This window comes from Clupea harengus, chromosome 16, assembly GCF_900700415.2.
Source record: "Clupea harengus chromosome 16, Ch_v2.0.2, whole genome shotgun sequence".
NCBI classification, from domain to species: domain Eukaryota; kingdom Metazoa; phylum Chordata; class Actinopteri; order Clupeiformes; family Clupeidae; genus Clupea; species Clupea harengus.
The window spans coordinates 2,821,683-2,836,682 of NC_045167.1; the positions used below are offsets into that span (position 1 = coordinate 2,821,683).

The 15,000-nt window shown below is 46.5% G+C and overlaps 1 protein-coding gene across 1 annotated transcript in view; it reads right to left on the reverse strand.

Annotated features, from left to right (window-relative positions):
• LOC116224186 (protein O-mannosyl-transferase TMTC1-like) overlaps positions 1 to 6,818 on the reverse strand; it is a 51,780-nt gene extending 44,962 nt beyond the window's left edge. Inside the window, exons 1-2 of the mRNA XM_031583335.2 lie at positions 6,374 to 6,818; positions 1,969 to 2,146 (exon numbers count right to left, since the gene is read on the reverse strand). Of these exons, the coding sequence (XP_031439195.1) occupies positions 1,969 to 2,146; positions 6,374 to 6,666 (471 nt within the window). The 5' untranslated portion in view covers positions 6,667 to 6,818. The remainder of the gene's footprint in view (positions 1 to 1,968; positions 2,147 to 6,373) is intronic.
• Between the last annotated feature and the right edge of the window lie 8,182 nt (positions 6,819 to 15,000).

The window sequence follows — 15,000 nt, forward strand, 5'->3', positions numbered from 1 at the left end:
GAGTGTGTGTGTGTGTGTGTGTGTGTGTGTGAGTGTGTGAGTGTGTGTGTGTGTGTGTGAGTGTGTGTGTGTGTGTGTGTGTGTGTGTGTGTGAGTGTGTGTGAGTGTGTGAGTGTGTGAGTGTGTGTGTGAGTGCGTGAGTGTGTGTGTGTGTGTGTGTGTGTGTGTGTGTGAGTGCGTGAGTGTGTGTGTGTGTGTGTGTTGTGTGTGTGTGTGTGTGTGGGGGGGGGGGGGGTTGTACTCACAACCCAATCCGCGTATCAGGATAAATGAAATGGGCTCCAGCTGGTCCCCAAATGCTAATGATATAACCTGTTTACTCAGGCTGTGCTGATCCACCCTGGCACGCGCACGGAGAGAGGGAGAGAGAGAGAGAGAGAGGGAGAGAGAGAGAGGGAAAGAAGGAGAGAGAGTGTTCCACCCATACCTACATGGCGGCCCGGCCCTACACCATACCAACACCTAGCTCATTAAAACCACACCCACACGCTGCACAGTGCACCAGTGCCAAACTACCAGATGCAGCCCATAGCAATGCAGCCTGACAGGCCAACCCTGCTGCCAAGGCCTGCTGTGATTCCCTCTGCCAAGCACCGCCTGGAGTCTCTGAGCTCCACTTAAAGCAACATCTGCCAAATCTGCCATAAACCTCAACTTATGATCTCAACCAGAGAGAGGCAAAGCAGTCCCGCCGGTGCAACACCGGCACGTAGGCTCGGACCGCCAGCGTGAAGCCAGGGGAGCGGAACTCCACCGTCAGCACCAGATACACGCCACAGCTGAGGAGGACAGGCAGAGCTGTCAGTGAAAGTCCCAGAGAGGCAGCAGCGGACGCACGATTTACATCTGCAACCAGCCGTAACCCCGGCAAGCAGGGATTCTTCACATTCCACCGAGTGAGATGGTTGCGATCCCAGCACAGCATTCCAACTTCCCACTGGATCACACTCCAGCGCCACCACAGAGTCTCCTCTATCCCCCCCCCCCCCCCTCCAACTCGGAGATCTTTAACTAGATTCATCTTCATTTGGCCCCTGGAATCATGCATGACCACTGATTGTTCATTAGAGGGCCTTTTTCTTGTGTAAACAGATTCTTACTTTCCCCTTAATGTTTCCTTAAACTGCTAACGGCCTGCACTCTACCACATGATTATACCCAGAATTATATATGTTTTTACATCTACTTGTTGTGTTTTATGGTTATGTGGTTCTGTGGTACTTCATACTGGGGTCATTTGACCAGTTAATGAGGAAATGTGTTGGTTTTGCCCAGGCACCCATGCATGAATCAAATGTTTGTTTTTTTTTATACTGTTTTTGTTTTTACTTCCCAAGCTAGGCTTCTCTCTGTTTTTTTTTTTTCACAGTCTCGTCGTTTATTACTGTGTTTCCGGCCCTCCTGTTAGTGGGAATGAGCACACTCGCCCAACCTGCTTCTGTGCTTTTTTTTAGCAGGCAAAACCACAACAGCTGCCCTGTTAGAAACAAACAGCTTGTAGCAGATGATTAAGGAAGAGGAAGAGGAAGAGGAAGAGGAACAAGATTGTCATGGAGGAATGAATACACACACAGAGAGAGAGAGAAGGGAGACAGGATGATTCTAGTCATTACATGAATATGGGGTGGGTGTAATTCCCCTCAGATGTGATGTTTCATATTGAGCAATGAGCATGGCGGAGGAGTACAGAGCACAAGGTGGATGTTCTATGGTTTCTCCGTTGTCATTATGAAATACTTCTATTCAGAGGGTTTTGTTTTGTAAATGTGTGTGTGCACATGTGCATGTGTGCATGTGCATATCTCTCTACTCTGTGTATTAGTGCATACTATGCATACAGAAGTATGTGAAAGAGAGAGAGAGAGAGAGAGAGAGAGAGAGAGAGAGAGAGACAGAGAGTGTGTGTGTATGTATGTGTGTGTGTGTGTGTGTGTGTGTGTGTGTGTGTGTGTGTGCGTGTGTACTCACAGCCTCTGTGTGGATGGGGTGCACAGCGAAGAGGAGTGCGGTGAGGAAGGCCAGGCGACTGTTGTCAAACACACAACACTGGCACGTGTGCATGAGCAGGGCCGTCACGGCGCAGTGGAGACACACATTCACCACGTGGAAGTAGAATGGGTACATACCACCGAGCACAATATTCAACCTGCACACAAAGACACACACAGACAGACAGACAGTCAGACAGACAGACAGACAGACAGACAGACAGTGAGAGAAAGTTGTACAGACTGAGTTCCCATTATCATCATCATCATCATCATCATCCACAACACATCAGTATCAGTATTTATTTCCCAGGCTCATGGCAGCAATTTAAAAAATTGGATAGTTGAGGAAAAAATGATGTTGCCTGGATGAACATCAGGTGGAATCTGTACCAATATTATTTCAGCAGACGCTCTCCTCACCACAGGGTGCAGGTCTTTAGGACACGACTGTGCTGGATTTAATTAGGCTCAATTGTTCCAGACAGATTTAAATGACACACTCTCTCACACTTAGATTCATCGAGCAGCAGGAGTGGGGCCTTGCTCCGCCGAGAACATATATTAGTCATCCTATTTTATCCATTATCGTAGCCTCATCTAAATCAAAGTCCCATCTAAAAAATCTTTTCTAATTAAGCAATGTGCAGTATTTGACTGGGGTTGAATCCATTCTGATAATGAAATTAGAAAAGGCTGCATTCGTTACCGAAAGGGAAGTCTCGTCTGACAGTGCGGACAATAAATACCGGCTGCGGTCTGGCACGTGGATATTTTAATGGGGTTTAATCTTTAATGCGTTTGGCGTTTGGGAGCGTCAAATCAAATACATTATCTCTCCGCCGGGTGACACCTTAGAGGGGAGAATGCAGCAGGTCTGCCTTCAGCACAAGGTCAGTGGAGTCCTGTGCCCATATTTCATGGGAGTGATGGCTGTGAAAGGCAGGCCGGTGAGAGGGCCATTAAACTCCCCGTGCAGCAGCAGCAGCGCCAGCGCCAGACCCTGGGGATTAGCTGATTGGTTCAGGGCGTTCCATCACGGAGATGTGCAGATAGTCAGGTTAATGTGTTTCTGTCTAAAGGGAGATTGAGCCGTGAAGCAGGCGTGGAGGTGGGTGTGGGTGGGTGGCACAGGAGAGCAAAGACAGGGGGATGCTGACGAGGTTAGCATGACAGCCAGGGGGAGCCTCCCGTTCCAAGCGTGACTAATGTCTACATCAGGACAGGTCACTCCTCCATGTAGTCATGGCTCCCTCTATCTCTCTTCCTCCCTCTCTCTCTCTCTCTCTCTCTCTCTCTCTCTCTCTGTCTGTCTGTCTTTTTGGCACATACTCTACCTCTCTCACTCTCAAACTGAATGCACCCTTCCATCTTTTCCATTTTCATCTGGAGATTTCGTATGCCGAGATCATCCATACCTTTTTTTTAACTAATCCCAGGTCCCAGGACTCATCCACTCATTTACTATTCTCTCTAAGTTACCTTTCTCTCTAAATTAAAACCAAAGGACTGGCAAGAACTCAAGCTTTTAGGCAAAAAGAATAAATATACCTGAGAGTTACAACACGTTCGGAAAAATATGAAATATGGAAACAATCGATAAAAAAAACAGACTGAAAATCAGAAATGTGCCGTTTTAAGGGGCAACTAAGCAACTCTGCTATTTACTATCCAAAGCTTGCTTTCAGAATGTACTACATTCCTGTTAACCACCAATGTTTCACCAAGTGATCTTCAAGTACACACACACACACATCAGCTGCCTTGCTTCGTAAATGGTCTAGTCAGTGGATTTTCCTCTAGTGCAGCAAGACCATGTTAAACCTCCGAGGACAGCCCACTCACACTGTGACACCTTGTGTAAGCACCTCCAGTGCAAATAGATGGGACTTGGTAAAAATAGTAGTGCCAGTGTGCAGTCAGCCAAGCCTAGGTAAGAGCTGATGTCGGCTCTGGACAAGAATGAGTCATGCACCAGACCTGTCACTAGGCATTTGGCTTTATGCTTCAAATTTAGCCTTTGGGACATCGAAGTAGAAATGTGTGTGTGTGTGTGTGTGTGTGTGTGTGTGTGAGAGAGAGAGAGTGTGTATGTGTGTGTAGGTGTATGTGTATGTGTGTGTTTGTGTGTGTGTGTGTGTGAGAGAGAGAGTGTGTGTGTGTGTGTGTGTGTGTGTGTGTGTAGGTGTATGTGTATATGCACGCATGAAAGCACATCTAAATAAACAAACAAGAGTGGGCATATTCAAGCATTAACCCTAACAGTATGTCTATTTGTGTCTTTAAAAAAGTGTGCTCTCACATTGGTTAAGAGCATGCAGGCCAGACTGAGCTGAAGCCATATATCTCTACACTACCATACAGTCATCATATCTCTACCATACAGTCATCATATATCTACCATACAGTCATCATATATCTACCACACAGTCATCATATATCTCTACACTACCATACAGTCGTCCTGATCACAACTGTGTCCAGCCAGCCAGCCATCCCATCACCAACAGCATCCAGTGGATTAGTCTTCAAAAGGGTTTTCCAGAGAAGCCAGTGAAGCTCTGCCCAACAAGTGGAACCCTTTCTGTCAAATGGTCCATGTGAAATGGCTCTCAAGGCCTCATGGTCGCTCGCTCGCTCGCTCGCTCTGCGTGGATATGAATGGCAGCTGGTGATGCCCCACTGAAGCAGTGATAATGCCCAGCCTGTCGCAACTCCTTAGCGCAAATGCGCCACAGGGCACTGTCCATTAAGTGAATGCAGTGTATGGCTGCACACTTGGGAGAGAAAGGGCCCCGCACCAGTAATGCATAAAGTGGCCTACACGCTTCTAGAATATACTATGTCTGAACTTTATACTATAAATTAGACTCGTTTCCGTGGCAATACTGCCATAGGAGGAAACAATCAATATGGCAGTGGCACAACATTTAAGAGGGCACTCTAATTTCTGATATCACTTTACATGGATGGGGTCACAGTCACCTCAAGCTAGTAATGATTTCTGTAAATGCACAAGAAACACTTCATGCAGAGGTATTTCACCTCATTGGCTACAGTACGTCTTCCTTGGCCACTGAGCACGTCTCTTTACCTCAAGGCATCACAATATTCACACAATATTCGCGCAGCTGTGCTCAACTGATGTGGGACGGGTGTGGTAATTGCATTGCTATAAATAGGCCCTACATCATGTTCAAGGCCATCATCTGCGATCTGCGTGTTCACCTTGAGAAAGGTATATGAGGGTGCTTGCACTTTATGGTTTTTAATTTTGGCTACAGGCAGAAAACCTAAAGGCTGCCTCCTCCACTTCACTGACTTCACCACCGGTGAGGCTGCAGGAGAAAAAATAACGTTAAACCTGTTCCTGGATACACTGACAGCTCAAGTCAACATCACAGGCACAGGCGAGTCTAAGCAGCGTGAAATTGCTTCCCCTGTGTAACTCAATCAAAACGTTTTAAAATGCGTCCTGTAAACCTAACATTTCTCCAACAGACGCAGCAAATCGAGCAGAAATGTAGCGTTGGGTTGAATTAAAATTAAGTATATCGTTAATTAATAAAATGAAGATCAGATAGCCTTGCGGCACAATTCGGTCAAGGAGAAACGTTATTTTCTCTCGACTAATAATCGGCATATGTGGAAAGGGTGTGACAAAGTGGCCAGATTCGTTTCAAGATTCATTTCCAGAACCCTCACCCTTGGACCGGTGCCCGGGTGCATAGTAACGTCATAGAGCGGGCCACGGAACACGCCCTCCGCTGACGGACACATTTAGATCTTGCTTTAGTTTTGTAAATTAGGCCTAACTTGAATAAGCAGTATTGTGTATTTCTCGTACAAAGTTTTACTTGATGTCTGGCTGACTGGCTTGACACGAACAAATGACGTTATTGAGAACATCAAAAGAAACACTGCACATTGCATACTGCGCAACAAGTGGTTTGAATACAGTCTGCCAATGGAACACAGCTGCGCAATCGCATACTTGTGGTCATGTACCTTCACTTTTATGATTCCCGTTTAAGTGTTCCGTTTATTTACAGTAAAGTGATAATTCTCGATATCAACTTTAGCCAGGATATACGACTTAAATACTGAGACGATCAAAAAAAATGTTCTGTCGCCCTGTCCGGTACACAGCTTGGATGTATTGCGCAGCGTGATTATGTTGTAAGGTACACATTTTCCTCCATAACCATTTTGTTAAGTTTCTGTGGTGCATATTTAAACTCGAATTGCAACACAGATCAGTAGACAACAAGACGGTGATAACCACGAAGACTCATCTATACTATATCACTCAAAAGCAAAGCACCAGTGGACAGCTGGACATGAAACTAAGAACTGAAAGAGCACATTAGTGCAGGGAAACTTACTTAAAGGTAAGAATGCACAGTGGTCTGTAGGACTTGTGGCTGGTGTTATCAGACATCCTTTTACCCCAGAAGTCATTGCTAAAGATGCTCCGCAAGCTGGAACCTGGTCTGACGTCCGGGTTGTTGGTAATTGCCCACACATCGTCGTGTACGAACTCCCCTCGCAGAGAGTTGGTGTAGCAAAGCCCGCAGACCGCCAACAACACGGCATAGCGGAGAATACCTTTGCCCGGTCCGGAGAGTGCAGAGAGCCGCAGGGGGCGGCTGATCTTTTCCCGGTTGTGTGCTGTCATGTTGCCTCTTGGCTGGCACGCTGATCGCGCTGGGTATGGTACCAGGATGCGCTGTGGTCCATTTCCAAGCGGCTCATAGACGCACCGGTGGCGAATGATAGAACCAGCGACTGCAACTGCAAATGCAAGCTGAGAGAAACCGCCTCTTGGCGCATGCGCTGTGTGCATTTACAGAGAGCGTGTTGTGTGAGTGTGTTTGAGAGAGAGAGAGAGAGAGAGAGGGCGATTCATTAGCACCATCGAGACTGGAAATCAATAAAAAGCATTGGAGTATTTCAGACGATGATTGCAATGCAGTGCAGATGACCTTTACTTTCAGACATAATAAATAATAAACAAATGATTACTATGGAAAGGCGCGCTAATGACTGATTGTTATTCATAGTTCGAATAAGGACGGAGAGACGTATCGTTCTCTTTCTTTGGGGAATCAAGAAATCTCTGCAGACTTCTGAAGGAGCAGACCTGAGAAAATGCGTTGGCAAAACTTACAGCGCTCAAGGACTCATTTTCACTGGCTCAAATCCTTTGATGATTAATGCATTTTACAAAGCGCCACAGTGCCCAAATTAACATATCGTCGCCTGTTTTATATTGCCTAGAGCTAGGCAGAACAATTCATTACACAGAGTTAAAGATGTACGAAGATGAGACATAATCTAACATTCTGTGGCTCTTCAAGGCATGGTCTGTCAAAAGGTCACTGTCTATGGTAAACAAGGATATGTGATAAACCTTTCATTCGAAAAAGTCGGCAAGCAAAGCCGTAAAATCATACAATAAAGGCTTCTAACCTATAATGCATCATAGGGATAGATGTGAGTAGTTTTATGACGGTCTGGTGAGTGAAACATTAACATTTCATGATAGGAGGTAGAAGCTCAAGGGCTGGGCCTAAGGCCCCACAACACACCCCTCCAGAAGTTATTCACAACTTACTGGACACAATGAGGTCATATCTGGGTTAATGTCCTGTGGACAGTATTCATCAGCATCCACATTTACATTAAATATCCATTTTAGTGAAAAAATAAGAGGGGTTATGCATGATGAATGATGGCACCTGTAAAAACACATTTAGCTCAGTATTATTGGTTTCATGGATGAATCAATCATCAGTGAAGTCATTCATCGCCCCTCTCTCTTTCTCTGCGTGCCCAAAACCAAAAATACAAACATGCACTTTCAGACCGAGAAGTGTATCATTTCAAGTCACCCTCCTCTCAGTCACATACAGTACATCCATATCTCTTTAAAAACCAGCCTCCCAGTCACACACTGCTCCCAAAAATATCCTGGACAGACACACTTCACACGCGAGACTCGGTCGGTGCAGCAGGAGCTGACAGATAAAGCGAGCTCAGCCTTCAGACGGATGGGTGGAGGATAAAGAATTAGGTCTCTGTTTCCCTGTGGGGTGAGGGTTTAACGCAGCTCCGCAACCTTCAACAACGGAAGCAAGGACAAAAGGCGCCAGACAGAGACATCTGGATGGGACTTTTTCTCTGAGCTGCAGCTTATGCCCAACACACCACAGTTCACCACAACAGCACACACAGACACACACACACACAGACACACACACACACACACACACACACACACACACACACACACACAGACACACACAGACACACACACACACACACACACACACACACACACACACACACACACACACACACACACACACACACACACACACACAAACACACCAACACACCAACACACACACACACACAGAGAAACACACCAACTAGCTAGGTGGTCTTTCTGAAATGGAAAATCTGCTGAATGGTTTATATAACATGATGTAAGATGTTTGACTTTAGCTTATGCGAACTGCTAAACAGTCACGGTTGCAATGTTGTCCTCTTATAAGGACGGACATTCTCCTGTAGAATTCATCTCACCTGGTTAGTGACATCCTCCATTACACCATTTGTTTGAGAAAAGCAGTGAATGATGTCCACTTCCGCCACAGCCACAGTGGCCATGCAACAGCAGCCACACACAGCGTGGCCCCAGAGTGAAGGTGGCGGTTTAGAGTCGACATTCAGAGAGATGCGTCAGCATGCCTGTGGCCCGGAGGACAGCTCACTGATGCACACATAAGACAGAGGGAGACAGGGCTGCTCTGTTCCTGGCATATACGTACCTAACACAAGTCTTTCATCTCAATCTGTGGGCGTCTGTGGACTGAAGGAGACCAGAGGACAGAGGAGGTGAGGTGACGTCAGGCTGCAGAAAGAGAGGGGAGGAAAGAAAAAGAGGTTGTTCTTTTCTAGCAGGACAGCAGCGCTGAAGTAAATACTTAGTCTGAAGAGATTGTTAACAGTTACCACTAGTAAGTCCTTGTGTGGATATGTGGCCATTTTGCATGTGTGTGTGTGTGTGTGTGTGTGTGTGTGTGTGTGTGTATTAAGGGGTTTGAGTATTCAGGGGTGCAGTAGTATTTATGAAGTGATAAAACTGGGACCAGTGTCAGAACAAGACATCAGCCTAGGTTTTCTCCTACACATGTGATTGGTTCCGTTGTACATGAGAGACTGAGAGAGAAGGAGAGAAGAAAGAAAGAAAGAAAGAAAGAGTGAGTGAGAGAGAGAAATATGGTGCCTCTCAGCTGCACATAATTGAATACATAATAACAGTCAAGATCAAGAGGGAAACATACACATTCACCTAACACACACGCGGCTATAATGGAAACTCAAGTTCAAAGCCAAGGCCAAAGGGACACAAACTGTGTGGTCACAGCCATGCCCTGCACGTGAGCTCAGACTCACACCGTGCCAAAGCCAGGCAGGCTACATTAAAATGTGATTAATGAACCAGCTGGTAATTGTGGGGCCTAGGGGGTTATGCTCTTGATCAGTTTCAGCGCATAAACAAGTGCAGACACTAATGCCAGGCAGCAGAATGCTACATCTCACACTGACTCGGACACACACACACACACACACACACACACACACACACACACACACACACACACACACTATTCCCCATAGAAAGAGGATGCAGAGGCCAGCCACAGATTAAAGGTTAAACACTCACACTCACAAGTACAAGCACTCACACTCACAAGTAGAGAAACACACACACATTGACAACAAGGATTTCTCTCACCTCTACCCAAACATTTTATGAAGATTTCCAGAATTCCTTCATTCGTTTTCCTGTCCATAGTCAACTCTGCACCCTGCCCTGTGTAGGGGTGTGTTCTAGATGTCCCGGCCGCTACACACTCTGTAAACTCTGTGTTGTGTGCTGGGTTTGCATGAAGAAAGCCTTGACGAAGTCGGGATGATAAAGAGGTCTGATTTTTAATAAACAGAAAACAATCTGTTGTTAAACACAGGAGTCCTCTTCAGTTGGTTCAAGCAAACTTTAGCTGAATGGCTAAAATGGTTATGCGTTGTCTAATCATGTATGCAATAAAATCCAAAAAAGCATGAATTAAATCAAAAATAATGAACAGAAACAACATCACAATACACAACCAAACTAAATGCATGAAAGATGAGAAGCTATACCTGTATTTTAATAAACAGAAAACTATCAGTTTTTACAGACAGCTCCAGTAACCTAAAACAGGGCTAAACTAAGGCATTGAATAACAATGAAACATGGAACAAATTATACCAGTTTCCAAGCTGGCACGAGACACAAAAGGGAAGGCATAATCACATTATTCCAAGATAGGATGCTGAATTACCGAACAAACCACATTCGCAGGGCATGCTGGGAACTCTCACCCACACATATACACACACACACAGAAGCATGCAACCCCCTCTCACGCTACAACATTTTATTTCACTTAATTCTTGCCCATTCTTTCCCATTCTGTAGTGGTCATATTACGCACCGTTATGCGGTTGGTATTGTTGCAGCTAGCAGCAAACACACCATTTAAGTAGCGATGGTCAATGGCCTGTGAAGAGCGGCCAACTCGCCCGCTACAGCTCATGACACGGCCCGCATTTTCACAAAGGCAACCAGGGTCCATCACGAAAGCGTTTGATTCAATCATTACAGTTCAGTAGCTGATTGCCGCTAAATGAGGCGGCCCGTTTCTGAAGGCGGCGCTGCTGTCACGCAGGCGATGATACACGGTGTAATCTCTCAAGTGGCTCATCGTGAAGAATAGGTCCATTAGCAGAGAGAGGAGGAACAAAGCGCCGCACTCAGGTGTGAAGATTGAGAGCACAGTGGATCCGAGGATGGGCCCTTCTGTTTAACAGATTGAAATTATGGCTCAGAGAAAAGTTTAGTCTTGTGCAAAAGTGTGGGACAGGAGTTTGGACATTCATGTTTGGAGTTGTGGAATTGAAACACACAAACCTAAACCGCCATGTTTTCCCACCACACAGCAGTCGGTACAGTAGGGACCAAGTGATTATTTATCTCCTGTCCTTCAGTCCGATCTCATCAGCGCCTGGCAGCTTCGGTCACCCTCTCTACATGGCTAATACACACCTGAGCGCTCGCAATCACAGCTGCACAACCAAATGATAGGAGGTACTCATACACACTTCAGTTTCAGTCGCGCATCACAAATCGCTCCCACAAACAACAGTTCACCAAACAGACTCACACACACACACACACACACACACACACACACACACACACACACACACACACACACACACACACACACACACAATCTGCTCCATTGCAAGCTCATGTTATATGGATGACTGTGGGAGGCTTGCGGAGCAGGAGCAGGAGCAGGAGCAGGCAGCTGGAGGGGACGGGGTCTCAGGTGGGGACAGATGCCGTCTTTCTGCCGTCCCCCGGAGTGGCACGAGGCTCACCTGAGCAGCGCCCTCTACTCCTTCTCCCAGTCAGTAAGTGGGTCAGAGGTTCTGACAGGTGCAGCCATGCAAGGCAGAGCTGTGACAGCTGCCACAGGGGAACAGGCACACAACAACACTCCCTCTCACGCCTGCGGCGGGCCCACACACCTGCACTGCACTGCACTGCAGTGCGCTCTCTCTCTCTCTCTCTCTCTCTCTCTCTCTCTCTCTCTCTCGCTCTCTCTCTCTCTCTCTCTCTCTCTCTCTCTCTCTATCTCTCAGTGAGCAGGAGATAGAAAAAAAATACATTTGGTACTGCTGAGGACTGCGGAGACCACATGCATTCTGATTCACTTGGAGAGGGGCCACTTCTCATCTGAGAATGATTGTCATGCGAAATGGTGAAATGATCCAGGACCATTGGAAGATTTGTGTGCAGTGAAAAAAAACATGTTCGTCCTCAGATGACACTTCATAATGTACTGGTCTGGTCTGGTGTGGTGTGGTCTGGTGTGGGGTGGTGTGGTGTGGTCTGGTGTGGTGTGGTCTGGTCTGGTGTGGTGTGGTCTGGTGTGGGGTGGTGTGGTGTGGTCTGGTCTGGTCTGGTGTGGTGTGGGCTCTTCATAATGAACTGGTCTGGTCTGGTCTGGTGTGGGCTCTTCATAATGAACTGGTCTGGTGTGGTCTGGTCTCTTCATAATGTACTGGTCTGGTCTGGTCTGGTCTGGTCTGGTCTGGTGTGGTCTGGCTCTTCATAATGTGCTGGTCTGGTCTGGTCTGGTCTGGTCTGGTCTGGTGTGGTGTGGTGTGGTGTGGTCTGGCACTTCATAATGAACTGGTCTGGTCTGGTGTGGCTCTTCATAATGTACTGGTCTGGTCTGGTCTGGTGTGGTCTGGTCTGGTGTGGTGTCGTCTGGCTTTTCATAATGTGCTGGTCTGGTCTGGTCTGGTGTGGTCTGGTCTGGTGTGGTGTGGTCTGGCTCTTCATAATGTGCTGGTCTGGTCTGGTCTGGTCTGGTGTGGTGTGGTCTCTTCATAATGAACTGGTCTGGTCTGGTCTGGTGTGGTCTCTTCATAATGAACTGGTCTGGTGTGGTGTGGTCTCTTCATAATGAACTGGTCTGGTGTGGTGTGGTCTCTTCATAATGTACTGGTCTGGTGTGGTGTGGTCTGGTCTGGTGTGGTCTCTCCATAATGAACTGGTCTGGTCTGGTCTGTCTCTTCATAATGTACTGGTGTGGTCTGGTCTGGTGTGGTCTCTTCATAATGTACTGGTCTGGTGTGGCTCCTCATAATGAACTGGTCTGGTGTGGTGTGGTCTCTTCATAATGAACTGGTGTGGTGTGGTCTCTTCATAATGTACTGGTCTGGTGTTAAGATAAATATGCACGATCAGTTTATATCACACATCTTCACATAGACATGGCACTTTATTCCTTGAACCTTCCTTGAATGTTTCCCCCCTCTAAACAGTAAGGCCTGACAATGTTTGCATAATGAAAAAGAGAATTCTACTTGCAAAAAAGGACCCCATTCAGAATGTAAGAAGGAGCACATGCGTTCTGCCTGGCAGGACGAGTGGTGTGCCTATTTAGGAGGATGGGTTAGTGGGAGACTGAGAGCTGTCTGAGCGCAGTCCTTCACTCCAGCCAAGTTCAGGCTTCCAGCACAACTCTAATGGAAAACTTAACACTCAAGATGCACAACGCATGAGCGCTTCCAGGCCATAACCCTGGGAGCAAGAACATGAATTCAGAGAGAGACAGAGAGAGAGAGAGAGAGAGAGAGAGAGAGAGAGAGAGAAAGAAACGAGAGAATAGTGAGAATGGAGTGAAAAGGCGAGAACATGAAATTGATTTTCTACATGAGTACATTGGAAGGTAGTGTTGCCTTTCCTGTTAATGCTGACAGCAAACACCCTCTGTAATAATAGCCTTTGTCAGCACCACACATTTGCCAGGGGTTTTACACACAAGTCCGAGGTTAGCAGCTCCAGAGCTATGCCGTCACAGACACAGAAAACAGAGACTACTTTTCTTCTCCCTAGACAGGCGGTAGAGGCAGAGGGTAAACCATTGAAAAGGTAACAAAGTGACCGTTGAAAAGGTGACAAACTCCAGACAGCAAGCCTTGGGAGTGACATGGAAGAAGTGAAACAGTAAATAAATGTCACCTGTAAATAAGTATCTACTTAGTATGTAAATCTACTTTTAGGCATAGGTCTAAACGATCTTAACTTTAACCAGGAATATAATAAAGTAGGGCTTACGTCGAGATAAGGGACCTTCTTTCAGGAAACTTGCTGGATGTACAATGAGGTTAACTTTAGAACCCCTTGGACCATCAGCTTGACAGTAAATAACCCCCTGAAACCCTTTTTGCCTTGAAAATGGCCTCTACATTGCACCTTTAAAAGGTTCACGAAGTGGAAAATAGTGAAAAGAGGAAATGCATGTCTGCTTTGCCCTCTAGACGCCTCGAACAAAAGAGACGCAGTATTCCCTACTGGCCTTCTGTTTGACTCCAAGAGCAGGCCTACCTTACAGCACATCTTAACACCATCTATCAGAAACTCAACCCGCCATTGATGTGGATTCAGAGAGCTATTCACTTGAACAGTCAGAGAGCCTGGACCTGTACAGTTCTGTGGTCACATGTTCTGTCACATTTCCTGTTCCATCGGTCCATTGTTTGATTTCAGTGATTTCAGGCCGATGCGAATACAGGCTCTTTAACCTGTGATCAGTGATCTATGCTGCAGATGCACTCCACCACTGGACGGCTCTCTTCAGTGGCTTAGGGGTCAGAGGTCGCATGTAAATCAATAGCAGCTCAGTAGCAGTCAGTTTCTTCCCTCCTCTTCCTCACTACCCCCAACACACACACACACACACACACTCATTCTCTCACTAACACACACACACACACACACACACACACACACACACACACACACACACACACACACACACACACACACACACACACACACACACACACACACACACACACACACACACACACACAGAGAGAGAGGCAGGAGAAGCATCTGGATGTTACATAAAGTTTTATGGATTTTTTTTTTTTTTAAGTTAATTCAGAAAACTCATCTGTTACATAAAGAAAAACAAAAACACAGAGTGTAGTTGTGCCATCATCTACTCAGGTCAGAATTCATATGCTAAAGAAGAGTGTGTCCACACACACAAAACTGCAGACGCGCACTCTTAAAAGTCTCCCAAGTCTTCTTCTGTCTGTCTGTCTGTCTTTCAGTCTGTCCAGAAGGAGGACAGCGCTGTCCTGACGGTGTAGTCTCGCTGAGAAACGCAACGTGTCCCTCAGCTGACCAGTCTCAGTCCAGCCTCCGTCCAGTCCCACAGCAACTCAGGACAGAGAAAGCACAGCAGAGGAAGAAAGACACAGATATGTAGACGCACGCACGTGCACACACACCCCATTCAGAACAAAACACACACTCACACACACACACACACACACCCCATTCAGAACAAAACACACACTCTCTCAC